Source organism: Plectropomus leopardus, chromosome 10 (genome assembly GCF_008729295.1).
Source record: "Plectropomus leopardus isolate mb chromosome 10, YSFRI_Pleo_2.0, whole genome shotgun sequence".
Classification (NCBI taxonomy): Eukaryota; Metazoa; Chordata; class Actinopteri; order Perciformes; family Serranidae; genus Plectropomus; species Plectropomus leopardus.
In genome coordinates, this window is record NC_056472.1 from 11,038,072 (window position 1) to 11,055,206 (window position 17,135).

General features: G+C 39.0%; 1 protein-coding gene across 1 annotated transcript in view; it reads right to left on the bottom strand.

Moving 5' to 3' along the window:
- The window catches only part of thsd7ba (thrombospondin, type I, domain containing 7Ba), a 176,742-nt gene extending 159,816 nt beyond the window's left edge, over positions 1–16,926 (bottom strand). The window contains exons 1-2 of the mRNA XM_042494871.1: positions 16,627–16,926; positions 9,974–10,150 (exon numbers count right to left, since the gene is read on the bottom strand). Coding sequence (XP_042350805.1) covers positions 9,974–10,133 — 160 coding nt within the window. The 5' untranslated portion in view covers positions 10,134–10,150; positions 16,627–16,926. The remainder of the gene's footprint in view (positions 1–9,973; positions 10,151–16,626) is intronic.
- Between the last annotated feature and the right edge of the window lie 209 nt (positions 16,927–17,135).

Sequence of the window (17,135 nt, forward strand, 5' to 3'; positions counted from 1 at the left end):
GGGAGAAAAAACTTTTTTTAGGCTTGCTGTAACACTGGCACTATCATTATAAATTAAATCATTTAATAATTTACTATTGCGAGCAAGAAGCATTTTGATTTAGTGAGTGAGATATGAGCAAGCAACACAGAAACTTCAAGAAACATCAACCTCAGATTCAGACACATTCATTACGTCTTCCTGAAACTAAAAGAAAGCAAGCAACTGTATAGCAGCTTGTGGGAAAGTGGGTCAGTTAAATTATGAAAAAAATAAACTTTTCACACAAAGGTTGGATGTGTGGATGAAATTACAAATGAAACTTACTTGTTCAAGGTGATTATTAGCTGGAACACAGCAGATTGTTAAAGCTATAGACAAGTGCTACTTGACCAGGGGTCCGGGACCACTGGGGGTCCTTGAGGGGGTTCCAGGGGATCCCTAAAAAATTGGGAATACTTCATTTTCACTTAACAAAAATGTGTGATCAATGTGTGTAAGGGTCATTAAAGTGACTTTCATATAAGTTTCACTTCATCCATGGTTAGTTAACAACTACTGAATTCTGGTTTTCAAATAACCAAAATCTTTTCAGATGGATATCACTATGACCAAATCCTTAAAATGAAAAGGTTGAGAACCACTGCCACAAACAACATGATCTCATTGGGCAGAAGCCCCCAGCTTAAAGACAGTGAATATGGGGACCCCCTTTTCAACTGTTTCTTGATGCAGGAGCGGTCAGTGTATCTTGACAAAGAGGGAATTGGCAGTAAGTCATGTGAGTTGACTCATGTGACTCAGAAAGGGTTAACAGTTAGGTTTAGACAACAAAACGACTTGGTTAGTGTTAGGAAAAGATTGTGGTTGACAGGTTAGTTGACTCAAATGAGTCGACTTGTGACTCACAGTGGACATGACAAAGTAACTCAAGGTTGACTATTAGTTTCACAGAGGACAGGAACAACAGTCTTCTGGGTCATAGTTCTGTGCTTGTCTGACCCATCCACCTCCTCTCCCTTCCTCCCTAGGTGGACTTTTATTCATTTCCTTTGCTTTGAACACCAATTAATGTAGTGGATGGGCTTACATTGGAGTTTGTTAAAAGCCCGGTGCTTCTCATATGGACACTAAGGGAAAAAAATGTCACTATAATGACACCGGGGATACCAATAAAGCAGCGTATTTAGACACCCGGAGTATGAGACCAGGCTGCCAAAGAAATGCTGTATGATGCTAAAGTGGATTACTTCACTTTATCAGTAAAGAGACTACAGCAAAGGATTGCCAGTCTTTGAATAAGAGATTGCACATTCCCTGGATTAAGTTGTATGGAAATCTGGTTTTATCGGGATTAAGTCAACTGTTACAGCTGGATAACTGAGGAGGATCTGTGTTACTATTAAACGTACAGCAATTTAGTGAAATCAACTAATCTTTTAACATTATGTTTTATCAAGTGATTAATCTTGAAAATTCTAGTTTTATTTGCAGACTACTTCAAAAGTTAACCACATGAGCTGTCTTGACTTAAAGGAAGCACTGCTTGGTTTCACACAACTTATTAAATTGAGTTAGTTTTAGAAACATGATCTAGTTTGAAGAAATCATATGCAATGGTAACTTGTTATGTCTCTTGAATACAAGTAAAGATTTTCATCCCTAATAATGAAAACATGAAATTAATATGGAATGCAGCCTTTGACCTTGAGCACCTGTAGCAAGGTCTTTAAAAAGGTCTCAGGGTGTGGCCTCACATGTTGTTTTTGTAATAACTCTGGTACAAAATTACTCCAACAGCAGCAGTGACTGTACTGTTTGCCACTGTGACTGAAGATTTGTTGATCCAACTTAATACTTTAAGCTTCTTGAACATTTCAACTTTATGAGATGGCATGTAAACTCAGTGTTCTTTATTTTAACCAGCTAAAACGGCTTTATTGTTGTTTGGCTTCAACTTTGACAGAGAACTGTCAATGAGTTAAACAAGCAAACTCAAAGTGTTTCTCATGTAAGCGCTTTTTCTAGCCAGATGGGATGTCCCTTCACTGAGATTGGAGCAGATGTTAAGGGCCTGATGACGTCTCTTCATTAGCCTTGCTTATGTTCTGCTCAGGCACGCAGACGGTGTAAGATTTCAAATGTTTCGTATTACTGTCACAATGTTATTTTGCAATACTTGTAAACCTAAGGCACTTCCTTACTTTAATTGTTTTCTTAATGATCTGTAAGTTGTAAATGTTGCTCAACTCAATCACATTTACAAAATACTTATTTGTCTTCTATTAAAACTGATAGAAAGTTTGTAAATCTGTTTGTGTGTGTGTGTGTGTGTGTGTTGCTGCATATATTGGCCATGGTTTTTTTTTTTTAGTTACTCATGTTTATGAATTGCCATGTTTGAACTGGCCAGCAGTGTTTGATTGGAAATGTTTAATGTGAGGTTTGCTTGCAGTTTGGTCTATAGCCTTAATGTTATACAATGTATGCTCTCAATGTTGTAAGTCATGGCACAGTTTTTAGTCCTATGCTGGATAGATAACTGTGATTCTGACACGTTATCAAGTAACTTGACCGGTCTCAGGGGGATGTGATTACATTGAGATGCCTCAGTCAGTCAGCTAGATTCAAATCTTAAATTCTATTAAGAAATCTGGTCCAGGCTAAGGCAAGTAAAATACAAACAGGGCTTACATGCCGGTGTCTACATGTGATATGCCTAAGATGCCCTAAGATTGCCTACAAATAGTGGCAAATTTATCTGACAAGAAAAGAAGGCAAGTCAACTGTATAACAGGTTTTACTGATAATAGTTTGAGGCAGCAGCAAGTTTGCTTTTTCACAATTCTGCCTCTGTATCTCTTCAAGAGAACATTATTGTTATTATTTATTCCGCCCATACACATTACAATGTGAGACTATTTACAGGTCAAGTTTGGAGCACATTTTTGAAAAGCATCTTTTTGAGGTGTGAGAAATGCCTTAGTGTGCATAGAAGGCAAAAAAGGGAGAGAAAGATTTTTGCAAATGACAGCGGTTTATACTGTGCACACCCCAATGGCACATTTCCATCACAAAGCTGAGCACAGGAAAAGGACAGTAGTGCAGCAAAATGGAAAGAAAGTGCATCACTTGTAGCTGTTTCAAGATCTTTCCAACATTGAAATAAAACAGAAATGTAATTTTAAAAAAATCCAAATAAGTGGGTGTTCACAATCCAGCCAGAATCCTTTGTAACTTACAGAATCATGCACACAGCAAAGAAAAACAGTGTGCTTGTATTTGGTTTGGGTGCTAGACTCAATTTAAATTGAGCTCCATGTGAGTAATCACATTATGGCAGGGCATATAAATACATTCTGCGGTTTCCTACAATAACCTGTTTTCTATTCAACATGTTATTCGTCATTTACAGCTGATAAACTCTATGAAGAGCTTTTATATCCATAGCACTGTTCACATTAGACCTTAGTTCAACAGCTGAATTATTGATGTAGCAGTGAAGTGACCAGACCATCCACACTAAAGTGCAGGTCACTCAACCATCTCCTCCACCTGAGCAATAACCATGGTTAGCGATGTACAGGTGCAGTTAATGTGCATCATCTCTTCCCCCCTCTCTGTCTCTCTATATCAAACACACATACACACATCTTGGAGACAGCAGTCCTTGTTTATGTCCTTGTCTCAGTTCTCAATCCTGACAACTGGGATACCATAATGCACAAGTTGGCAGCTTGCTGGTCAGGTGGTTTATTTGCACATACTTTTGCAGCTTGGGTAGGTGTTAGTATTAAAAAACCCTGACCCACATCACTATTGTATACAAAGCAGAACTCTGCTTACCAAATTGGCTACCAGTGGCCTAGTGTCTGTGCAATACTGGATTCGAGTCACATAAACCGCACACACGACAGCTGATATCTGTAAATGTAGGCAAAATGCAAAAGATAATAAACTTGTTGAAACAAACATGAATGTTCTGATGGATTTTTCCCTTCCTGATACCAATTCCGATATCTGAGTTTGCATAGTTCCTATCTCTTACTAATTTGTTAAAAATAAATAAATAAATAAAACACAAAAAAACAGCTGTATAAATCTTTGTGGATGTGAAATTGTTGCTATTGAATGGCATGGCTTAGGTAAGAACTCTTTGTGAAACATGAACAAATACATACAGAGAATGAATGCCATTGACACTGCCAAATTGCAAACATTTTGATAGCAGCTAATGGTACACTATTCATTGGAAATCAATCCTTCTTCGCAGATTGGTAAAGAACTGCTTTCTGGGAAAACTGCCTTTTTATCCAGATGTGAAATGCTTTAAAGTTTATTAATAAATCACATGGAATTGATGCATAGAATACATGCTCCTAGATACCCAACCCTGTATTTTAGGCAGTATCAGAGGCATTTCTAATTTTTGTATCAGAACAACTCTGGTAACAAAGGTATTAGTACTTAATGCAGTGAAGAAAAAGGCAAAAAAATTCTCAAGTAAAACGTTAAAGTCCAGTTCTGAAAAGTGTCCAAATGTGCAAGGTTCCACGCCCCAGTGAAGCTAACTGTAGGGTCTTATTTTTCCATTTCCCCCCTTTTTTTGTTTGGCCTCATGTTCTGTTTTACAAAATGTATATTTTAAGATATATGACTATATGGAAGAGACAGCCTTCATCCAGAAATAGTCTTTTGTGCGGGTAGGCAACAAATACATTCAGGCCCTATAATTTCCCTAATGACTTTTGATGTGATTGAGTTTCATGACTGATTTAAGCATGTTGTGTCATATTAATAAAGATGCTTTGTGAACATCAAAATCTTTCTTTCTGCTTTTCTTAATAGCTGCATACATATTAAATATTTCAAATTAAAGCCTTGGATTGGGATCATTAATAGCTCAGTCACTACGAGGGGTAAAGTAGTCTGTGTGTGAGAATTAAAGTATGCCCCCCTCCCAAAAAAGTAGTTTGAGCATATCTGCCTAATTTTATGATTTACTGTATGTGTGAACTTTATGTTACTTTATTTAAAGTTTCCAATTTTAGACCTCCGGGCCATTGCCATACAAATAATTACTTTTCTGATTCATGCTCCTAAGAAGAAGGAATATGTTGGATCGACCCTCTAGCAGAGACATCAGAATGAGCTTTGACACAAAGAATTTTATTATTCACAACCAAATTGGAATTAACCTTTGCTGCAAGAGGGAGCCAGCGTGAGGGTAACTACATATTGTCTGCTTGTGACATCTCATGCAGTGCTGCTAACTGGTAAAAAACAAAAACATGCATTTGGCTCTTTTTTTTCTTTGTCACCACAATGCAACTAGCCCTCTGTAAATTATTAAGTGCAATTTGGTTAAATGTGTAATCACGGTAGACTGGATCCTAGCACACTGCCTTTTCTGAGCTTATTTTTCAGAAACAACAGAAGCTCGCTGCAGCAGCGATGTTTGATTTCAGCTTTGATGGTGCAACAGTGTGCTGAAATTGCAAATAAATACACTCAGACCCTGAAATGAAATGTAAATGTTGCCTGACTGGATCACTCCACATCTGGGTTTTTATTTTTTTTACTGAGTCACAAGCCTCGGGTTAGAGTGGGTCCTGGAGCTTCAGCCTCGTAAACTCTTTGAATAATCTTGCCGATGCTGAGAGAGATCCCTCTCATTAAGGAAAACCCTTTATTGATTTCACAATCTTTTGAAAATCATTGCCCCTCAGCTGAAAGTTCCCACATAATTTCGATGAACAGAAGACAGCTTAATTATTCAATCCCCCAGAGAACCCTGGCAGGATCTATAAAAACAAGGACAAACATAATTTCATTTTTATAGCCAAAAATGAAGAGAAAAAATAATAAAACAAGTAAGTAAATGAGGGAATACAAAGTCACTAAACAAATATAAATGCATTATTTTAATCACACTATTCACTGCAGTCTTAATGCTTTAAACTGTGATGTTCTGTTAAAATTATGTTGGAAGATGAAGATTCCTCTATCCCAAACTAGCTGGATTCCCTCGTCAAAGATGGAAAGTAAAAACTTAAAAAATAAAGGTGTTTTTCTCTCTTTAAGAGAGAGGCTTTGATGCACAGCCCCATCTGGGATGAGCTCTTGTATCTAAGAATAACGCAGCTCTTTTCCCGTTTGTTAAACTAAGCTGTAAAAAAACACAAATAACTTCTGATAGGTGAATCCAAGCATTTTAAAGACCGTCTACAGAAAAATTACACTCATTTCAAAGATGACAAATGAAATACTGTGAGAGAGGATCTTACTCTTTCAGTAGACTAAAGCTGACACTGGATGAGTGCGGTGTCTTTCTGTCGTGTTTAAATGCAGATGCTTATGGAAGTCAAAATAAATCCAATTTTAACGCCCTGTTTTGGAGGATATCAGCATTCTGGAGCTAACAGGACTGTATAAGATCCCTTGAATTTCAAAAACAACACTTAAAAGGCAAAAGCTATGGTAGGCAAACTTTCACTCGTCTGCCATTATATTCTAAAATCAATTTCCCCCAACCCATAAACTCGTTATATGCAAACTACAGCAGTGCAACAAACTTAAAGTAATGAAATAGAAAAAAAACAGAGAAATGCAAATCACACTGTTCTGTTCCAGTCTACAGCACTGATGTGTTGCAAGGCTTTATGCAGAGGGAACGTTCAGTCTTTGTCATATGTGATACTTATTGTATTTTTCTCACACTCAAAGTGATATCAGTAATATGATCCGGTAATATAATCCTTCTCGAGCAAAAAGCTTTACATTCAGTGTGCTCTGAGTCAATGGTACATGTATGCATCATTGTTAACAAGTATGGCTGTTTAAAAGAAGTTGTCTTTTTCAACAGTCACTTTAAAGAGTTAAATAATAGTCCCATTAGCCGCAGTGTTTCAGCGCTCCATTCTGCTCTCCAAGACACTGATGAAGGTCAAGCTTAAATGGCTCCAGCTTTCTGTTTGAGCCAGAGACTCCCAGCTTAGCCACAGCTCTGGGAACTGGCTCACACAAAAGATTTACCCCACAATGCTGCTGGCCTAGATAGACACACCAAACACACAATAGGGCGGCTGTGCATAATTTACAGCACATCTTCCCTACGTTGACAAGTCCAAAATTAAAAGGGAGCTTGTCAGCCAAATGAAGTATTCAAATATATTATGTTCACGGTGGAGATGGGGAAGTTAAATCAATATTTGCCAACATTCAAGTAATACTTGGACTTGTGATATAAATCCTGGAGCTTCTGGAAAGACAGTGAGACATGTGAGGCCCCGAGGACTGTTTGCTCATTTAAACCAAACAATACCAATCCTCGCTCTGTAACACAACATGCTTCATTGTACCACCTACTGTTCTTCAGCTGTGGTTTCTGTTGTTAGATTTCACTTCAAAGCACCGTGATACCGATTGCTACGGTCCCTCAGTTTTCCCCGGAGTCAAACAGTCATCTGGAGGTGGATATACTCAGAGGTGAGGCATGTTAAGTTTGAGATTCCCTTGCTTGTTTCGAAAGCAGTTTTTATATCCAGTTAAGCAACAACTCATAAGCCATCTTAGCCCTGCACGGATGTCAAATCCTCACTCTTGGTGTCCCGGTTACATCCCTTTTGAACATACGCTCTTTCAAGTGAAATTAATCAATCTCTTTATCACTTGGGCAGTGTCATTACCCAACCACAGAGTGAGAAATGAAAGTGCTAATCGCACAGCAAGTGGGGCGTTTGTGTGGGAAGGCCAAGTTTTCCTCCTCAAGCTGCTTTGGAAATGCATTTTCAATTGAATTTGTTAAGCGCGTGAAGGATGAATTGTGAGGTTAACTCAAATTCTCTGTGCGGGAGAGTGACGTTTGACATCAACTCTTAATACAGTTATTCAAACGCCATTCTCTCACAAATATGATAAATGTTTGTATATAAAATACAGCATGAAAAAAACAACAACTTAAAAATCAATATATTTAGACATTTACAGAACAAATACATGCAGCATGCTGTTCATTGAAACCATGTCAACCAGACAGAAGTGGAGCCATAAATCCTCAGCAGAACAGGGCATGATTATTTACTGTGCACCAATGTCTCATTAAGCATGTCACGTTACTACAGCATGCACATCATTATGGTAACAATCCAAGACCGGCTTGTCACTACAGGGCTGGGGATGGATAGTCCGTCAGAATTCATTATGCTAACTGCCCCGGCTTTAGGGCCCTCTAGCTCGATGATGTCCAATAGCAGCCTGAGGTTTATGTTTCCCAACAATGTGTGTTACAGAATTACTTTCCCCTGCAGGATCCACGCACTGAAAATGAATGTAGTTGTACAGTATTTTTCTCCTATAATGAGAGGAAGAAATGACTGATTCTGGTGTGTGTATACATCCTGTATACTGGAGTGTGCATATGTGTGTGTGTGTGTGTGTGTGTGTGTGTGTGTGTGTGTGTGTGTGTGTGTGTGTGCGTACGTGTGTGTGTGTGTGTGTGTGTGTGTGTGCATGTGACATTTTTTGATCAGAGCAACTTCATCATTCTTAAAAACATCATTTTAAAAATCCTCCTTTTAATTGTGTTCACAACACAAGAGCTAGGAATTATTATAGTGTTTAGTAGGTTGTTCTGAGAGACTTTTACAAAGCAGGTATTTCACAGCCAGGCGGTTTTCATGGGAAGGCTGCAACCACATGACCAATGTGCTGACAGGAAGAAAGAAGGAAGTAGTCCCCATAAGAGGCAGGGGCCTCTTGGGGTTGTGGACGGATAGCAAGGCACAGGACTTTACCCCAGGAGAGACGAATTTGGAATGGTGTGGAACCAACCAGTTGAACAGTGACTTATTTTAGGATACGTCATCATAAAATAAGATAAGATAAGATAAGATAATCCTTTATTAGCCCCACAGTGGGGAAATTTGTGTGTTTCTTTTCTAAACCTAACCTACAAAACTGAAGTGGATCATGTCTTTCGTCAGATGCCAGTTCATGTCTTATGTCCAGTTTCACAGAAATTTGCATCATCAAGCTCTAAACAATCAACACGATGACATTAATGCAAATAAAACACATACAAATCATATGTAAGATTGACCTCTGGCAGTCATCAAAAGACTGCAATAAGCAACCATATGCCCCTCCAACAAACACTGTTATGTGACAAACACATCCACATATAGTCAAATAAGTTGCATGAGGTTACATCACCTCAGTACAAAAGGAACCTTGAGTGACATAAGTACGGTGACAGGTTGAATACAGGAGTCAATGCAGCACCAGCAACCGCCTTTTAAAAAGCTTGTTAGCCAAAACCTAACCGAAACCAAGATGACACAAACACAAACGACAGTTCGCAACTAAAAAAATGGAAGAAAATACAGACAAATGGACCAACAGTGAAGTCCAGGCTTTACTGAGCATATACTGTATGTGATGCTTGAAATACAATTCGGTTTTGACTTGTAAAAGCAAAAACATGTAGACCACCTTACGTCATGTCAGCATTTCGATTGGCGGTAGTTTTCAGGGGAGCGGCCCAGTGGGTAGTCCCTCTCAAAACAGTTTGGTCTAAAAGTCCCCTTTTTAAATAAACCCTGAGAAGGTGATGCCATTATGACCCACACTCTGTAGACTGTCCCACGCAGTACCCAGCTACTTACTAAAGAAACAAATAATGTGACCCAAAATATTGATTTAAAAGTGATATTATTTATTAAAAAATCATTTTGTTGCTTCTGATAAGTGTCTGATCAGAACTGCTTCCATAGCAACAGTCTGTTATTGAGAAACAACAGATGTATGAGTGCCCTAACAGACCAATCAGAATTAGGTATTCAACAAAGCCATGTAATAAGTGTAGTAGTAAATGATAATAGACTACATCCACTTATTTTGTTCACGAAATGAAAGACCTGGGTGATTGTATTTGTCAAAACAATAGGCACTGATTAACAAATTTATAGAGAAGATAAAGAAATAAACATTTTACCTGCTTTCCAAACGAAGTGATGGTCCTTCGGAGGCACAATGTCTGACTGGACCGAAAAGGAAAAGAGAGACAAGAAGAGGAAGAGGCTGAGGTAGCTCCCAGCTCGCTGTGTCCAGGAAATGACCCCAAAGTCATCTTTAAGAGTCATAGTCCAGCCCATTGCTTCCTCTCTTACTCCTGTGGGAAGAACATGAAATTCATCAGTAAGTCACTCATGAAAATGTAGAGGGACCTAGGCCAGAGAAAAAGAAAGAGAAAGAGACTGTGTGTACGCTTCTTAAAAATGAGAAAAGTAAAGAAGGTGTCAGACACTCTGAGGCTGCAGTGTAGAAAACGTCCCACTGAAACCTCCAGCCGAGAAACATGACTTTCAGTCTCACCCTCCAAAGTGCATCACACTCTCTCATACATGAATCACAGGGCTTTTTTTTTTTTTAATCCACTATACGAGTGTAATATCATGCCTGCTTCTCCTCCTACATAGACCAAAAATAATTAGTCATACAGGCTTGAGCATCTCAGCCTCCCGAGGTAGAAGTGGACACATGTATTGAAGGAAGGAAAGACTTTAAGCTTGGAGTAATATGGGGTATTAGTACCTTTTTATTGCAGCTCATTTATTCCTATCTCCCGCTACTGTGATTCATGTCCTAGGAGTGGTAGGGATTAGTCCTGGATTCACTGGGTCTCTAATTGTGTTGCACCAACAGCAAAATTAATGAATATGGATTTGAATCTGTAACACCTGATACTTTGAGAGACCGATGTAATGGTGTTCATGACTGCGATGATTCATTTTCCGGAAACAAATTTTGCTGCACTGTGGCACTTGTGGGTATTGGGAGATTTGTTATTATTGGTTTATCTTCCCACAGAGCACTCCCTGTAGTTTCTTGTCATTCTGCAAACATGAACTCGACTTCCAATCTAAAATGGTATTAGATTCACAGCAAAACTGAGAATTGTAACACATAATTTGGCGTAAAATTAAATGCCATTGTATGAATTGTACCACACAGAGTTGTTACATATTAGAGGGTAAAAAAAATAAGGAAGTGAAGAAGTTAATTAAGTTTATGCACACTGAGATACCCTGATATACACAAGTTGGTATAAGTGATGTTAGCATCAGATGTGAATTTTTTGAGTTTATTATGTGTTTTTGGTTTTTAAAGGAACAGTGTGTAGGACATAGTGCTATCTAGTGGTGAGGATTGCAGATTGAAACTTCTCCCATGTTCAAAGCGTGTTAGGATTTCTTTACATGAACACTGTCAGTTAACTTATTTATTTAGACTGTAGAACCAACTGCACTGTAAAACCAACTTCTGCACATCTGCATTTCCTCCATTACAACTTTTGTACATAAATTTTGTGCTCTTTATATTCTGTTTTTTCATTTTATATTTTTAAATTGCTTCTATAATTTTATCTCTTGTACTATTTAAATTTAATATTTTTATTCTTCCTTTGTGTTAATTGTTTTGCACCAAAACACCATGTCAAATTCCTTGTATATGTAAATGTACTTGTATATGTACATGTACAATAAAACTGGATTCTGATTCTGATTCTGATTCTGGATTCCTTCAGTGTTCATTGTTCAGGAGGTTCTCGTCTATAGCAGAATTATCCGCAGGGATCTCTTCCTCTCCAAAACTAACAGACTCGCTGATTTAAACCAACAAAAACACTGAATAAAACAGTTTCACATTACAAATCAGTGTCTCTCCAATACTGTTTGGCATGTCACATGAGGGCCGCTAGGCCAGTGCCTGCTAATGTGTACTCAACCTTGTTCTCTGATACCTTAAGATCCAGACGCTTAAGGAGACTTTTAATGGAGGCCAAATTTTCTGCAGAGGTCTCTTCCTCTTAAAAGACAAACAGACTGGTGATTTAAAAGTGACCGAAAGCACTGAATGAAGCAGTTTCACGTCAAAGATGAATGTTTTTTCAGTGCTGTTCAGCTTGTTGTGAATGGGCTGCTAACTATGGTGGCTGAAACAAAAAAAGTCCAAAACACATATAGCCCTATCTAGAGCAAGTGTTTGGTTTGTCTGTTCTGAGCTACTTTAGAAACATAGCAGTGCGACATGGAGGATTACACAGAAGAGAACATGCTCCCTATGTAGATATAAACGGCTCAATCTAAGGTAACGGAAACACAATTCTTATTTTCAGGTGATTATACACCAGAGAAAAGATACTTATTACATATGTTCCAGTTCTGCCAATATATTCCCCTAAATCCCACACACTGAACTTTAAAGTCAGAATGTAACTGTTATCAGATGGATGGTTTCTACAGTTTGTAATTTTTCACCAAAAACAATTTTAACTCCTAAACTTAATTATAAGGTGCATCATGACAATATGAAAATCTGTTTTTATTTCGTTTCTCATTTAACGTTGCAGCTCTCCACAACACACTGGGTTTACATTTTGCCCGGATAACTGAGAATCATAGAGTATTTGATGGTAGATTAACTACTGAGAGGCAGCGGGCATTGGAGATTTAAGATTATTTACACATGGCGTGTCTGTGAAAGCGCTGGGTGCTTGATTATTTTTTGCTTGATTTCATTCAGGAAAATTAGATTTTGACTTTTCTGCTTTAGCTGTGCTTTGGTGGGGGTGAAATTTGTTTAATGAGAAAGAATTGCAGGGTGGAAATGGCCTGGCGCCCAGAGGTGGGCTGCCAGATGCCCAGCTTTTTTTTCTGATGGACTGTCCAATTTTCCTCGGGCTTGATGTGTTTATTCTATGGTCTGAAGTGTTTTTGTCTCTTTGTGTCAGAGGGGCTTTTGAGCTCAAATTCAGGGTTTGGCATTTCAACATACAGCTCTTGCTTTGTATCTGTCCTCACAGCAATGTGCAGATCTGCAGCATGGGTTTCATACGCATGTGGTACATCATTTGAATTCTGTGAACCCAAAGAACAGTGATAGGGTTAAATGTTCTCTCTGATTTCAAGAACTCATCCACTCTGAATAGCACTTTTTTGTGTTTTGTTTTATTAAAGCTGCCTTTGTCTCACAGTTTTTTGATAGCCAGACAATTTATTCTGTTTGGATGAATGAGCAGAGTAGTCTGGCACTTACACAGCCATATGCCAATTAGACACCTCTGGTTGCTGATTACTAGCCAACCTCTCGGGCTGCTCTGCTCTGGAAGAAATACCTGACTGCACCCAGATTACATCCTCCCTCTAGCCAGTCTAATTTGACTATTCATGGGACAAGCAGCGCTCTCCATAGGCTGACAGAACATGCCACAACTGATTGGCAAACATGCTCTTGAACAAAAAAAAACAAGCAATGAAAACAAGTATGACCCCGAGGCATCCTGTATTGTTTTTCAAAGACAGACATGTGAGATTACCACAGCGTTAGATATCAAAATCATAGGACTGCTCCTCAAGCCTTTCAGTTTAAGGAGTTTGTGGCAATTGTGTTGATACAGCTCACCCGGTCTGTGCCTGTCAGTAGCCCGGGAATGCAGGCTATCCTGAAAATCTTAAAAAGAAGAGCTCTTAAGCTGTTAAATATCTGGGTCGAAGGAATCATGCCAGGCTCTCAGTGGTCACAGAAAACCTGGCAAACAGCAGCGTGGCTCAGATGCTGCTGTGCATCCTATTAGATACTGTGGGATCTGATGGAATGCAATCTGCTTCTCTGTCTCCTGTGGTCCTCTGCTTGGGTTTTGCTCACTGGATTCAGGGAGTAAAGACCCTGCAGCTACCATAAGGGAACAGATGAGCAACACTCCACAGCCTTCTCTTTCACAGGTGGTCACAATAATTAATGTTTGATTAGATCTTTCCAAATGAATGGCAAAAGCTAATTTGATATGCCAAGGCTCTGAACAATCACCACGCGATCCTCCAGCCTCTCTTTAAATAAGCCAAACAGCCAGCACTGCCTGGAGTGGAAACAAAGGCATTTGATCCCAGTACATTTCCCAGAGATGCCAACCTCTTCTCTGGATTTCCACATAATTATATAGCCAACCAGCTCATTCTCTCTTCACATTCTCGGCCCATATCCCTGTGCTCTTCTTTGTGTACTGCATCCAGTATATTCAGGTTAATGCAGCTGCAAGTATTTTCTCCACGTTGTGGTGCATGTAATTGTTTTTGATTGGGTTTGGCAATGTAAAAACAGAAATCCATTCTCACCCAAAGAAGGTGATTTTTGCAGATGTTTTCATTGGCAGGAATGACCATGACAGCATTGAAACAATCAGTACGGCAGTGCGTGGCACCGTTTTTTGTATTCCTTTGATCACAGGCCTGTGGGTGCAGATGCATTCATCTATCACTGTATGGACTGATATTTGAGAGTACTCCTACCCTGCTCCTTTTTATTCCTGAATTCTTCTGACACTGTTTCGGTTATTCTATTCAGAACTATAATAGAGATGACTTCCAAATTTTGTTTGCTGAACAGATGATGACAGCTCTGAGACATACTGCGTGTTTGCCATTTCCAAAAGCATTTAGCCTCTTCGGACTATTGATCGTGACTGTACAACAAAAAAAGACTGTTGATTGAAAAAGGGTTGAAAGCAAGAAAATTAGACTGATCAGCCAGTATCTCGGGAATTACGTCCATACTGAATGAATCTGCACCTCACAATTTACATCCAATGCATACAATCAGTGCCATAGCAGGGAATAGTGGCCTTTATGTTTAGGGAGACAAATTGTAGGGGTGTGGAGGATGGGGTGATTAATGGACATGTAGCAAGTTCGCCTTTCATGCAGGAGACTGGAGTTTTTGCAATTAACATTTGCCTTTTTATTAACTGTAATCACAATGTTTCCCCAACCTTAACTTGCTGTTTTTTAGCTGCCTAACACTAACCATAACTTGACCTTGATTTATTTTCCATAATCACAATCCTTCCTTAACCATACTCATATCATAGTTGTGCTGCACATACGCTTTTGCTGAATGTGTTGCAGAGACACGTTTGCCCAATATCTATCTTTTTGTCTGATTATAATGTTCAAATATCTTTAGTTTTAGTTAAAAAAAAAAATTGGCATGCAAAATGACCATTTGTATAGCAGTTACTCAGTGAGTGTTTAAATTCAGGAGGAAAAGTTTTGTTTTTCTTGTATGCTTCCACGGAACAAAAATCCAAAAGAGGTTAACATTCTAAGTCTCATTTAGTCATATGCTCAGTACTTCCAAACACATTATATTTTTTCCTAAAACACTGTGCCTTAAAACACTTCCTCCTACCAGTAGTGCGCCCTAAGTGTGAGTCTGAGCGTGCGTGTGTTTATGAGCTCAGCTGCACACAGTTCAAAAGCAGGAGCATGCCTGGACGCGCTACCACACCATGCATGAGACTGTTTGTGGTGAAGTGTTTTGAATCTAAATGTTTTAGTGAGAATGCATGTATTTGCAAAGAACTGGGCATGCGACTGGACAAATGAGACTTGGATTACTGTGCATGAGTTGTGTGAGAGTTTGTAACCTGATGTTTTGATATTGTTCTGCTGTTGTTAGAAGCAGCCCCCATTGACTCCAATTTCATGGAGAATGTTGTTTTTTTTTTTGCATGCTGTCACGGCAAACAGAGAATCCTAAAAACAGCAAAGCTTTCTTTATGAATTCAACTTAACACGCAATGAGTAAATTTGTGAGTGTAGTATTCCTTTGACGCAAGGGAAACATTTTAGTGTTTTGTTTTTGTCAGTGAAATTTCAGTCTCACTTTTGTCTTGCATTTTCAATTTTGATTTCTTCTAAGCATGTAGAGGTGACAGCCGATGCCATCTTTGTTGTGTGCAGTTGCCATGGCTATGGGTTTCATTCTCATCTATCGCTAGGTAAGTGGTAAAGGCATGCATTCTCCATGTGCATGTCACACACACACACACACACACACACACACACACACACACACACACACACACACACACTATTTTTGCCATTTCATCACTAATAGAAATGCAAATGGAACAAGTATCTCACTATCACTACCCTCAACTATATTTTAAGCGGTAATAAATTACATTAAGTTACAAAATAAGCCTGAAAAGCTGGAAATTAGGCCTTTAGTACAGACAGCCATTGCAATGGAGATGGTACTCCTTGTCTATCGCACTGGTTTAACTAGCAAGTTTTCAGAATGTTGCAGATCAGGACACTGCAAGTAGTTACAATCCAATCTTTGTTCTGAATTGGTCTTAAATAACAGTAGTGCAAGGTCAAACAACTAAATCAACTTCAGAACAAGAGACATTTTTGTGAAAACTGTTCTACTTATCAGGAGCCTGAGGCTGCAGCACATGATTCCACAAATGCATGCAGGTTGTTGCTTAAGACGTTGCGTTAAGCAGTTTAGTTAATTTGTCGATTGTCTGTCACAATAAGGTTTAGTTTTCATTTATTTTATTTTATTTATTTTGCATTTCATTTTTTTAATATTTTGTTTGACCTTGTTTCAGTTGTGACAAAAAGGCTGTGAAATAGTTATTTTTTTATTGCTTTCAATGATGAAATCAACACTGGTTGGGAGAGATGTGACAAAGCAAGGTAGCTGTGCTCTTAAAACCTTAAAATTACTAAGTTTCCTCAAAATCAACTCCCAAACTGCAAGCACACATACACACATTATATGACACAGCATGAGTACCTGAGCCAGATGACTGCCAGTCATCCCTTTGGGTGATCTGGTTGGTGCAGTGGCAGATGCTTTTTACTAGTCCCGCCACAGAAGACAGGAGTAGGGCAGAGGAGGCCTCCAAAGACGTTAAGTCTGACAGGGACGGTAAATCAGCTGTGCCAGGCCTTCCGCCTGAAGCATCATGCAGTGGATTAATCCTGTGTGAATCAATGTGCAGAGGGCTGGGACTGTGTCACACCTCCAGCAGCACTGAGTGGTATTAACTCCCTGGCGCTGGCTCTGTCAAGTACCCACCCACTGATGTTCCCACTGGGGTTGGCACAAGAGTCGGATTGGGCTACAGGGTCTGAGGTAGAGAAAGACAAAAGAAGAAGAAAAGACACTGATACAAACATCTGATACTGCAGCCTCAGTGTAAAGTCTGACACTTCAAGCAATGACATTCTCAAGATTATATTTCATTTACATGATGCATTGTTGATAACCATCTTGCATCACAGAGGTGTGCAAAAGATACA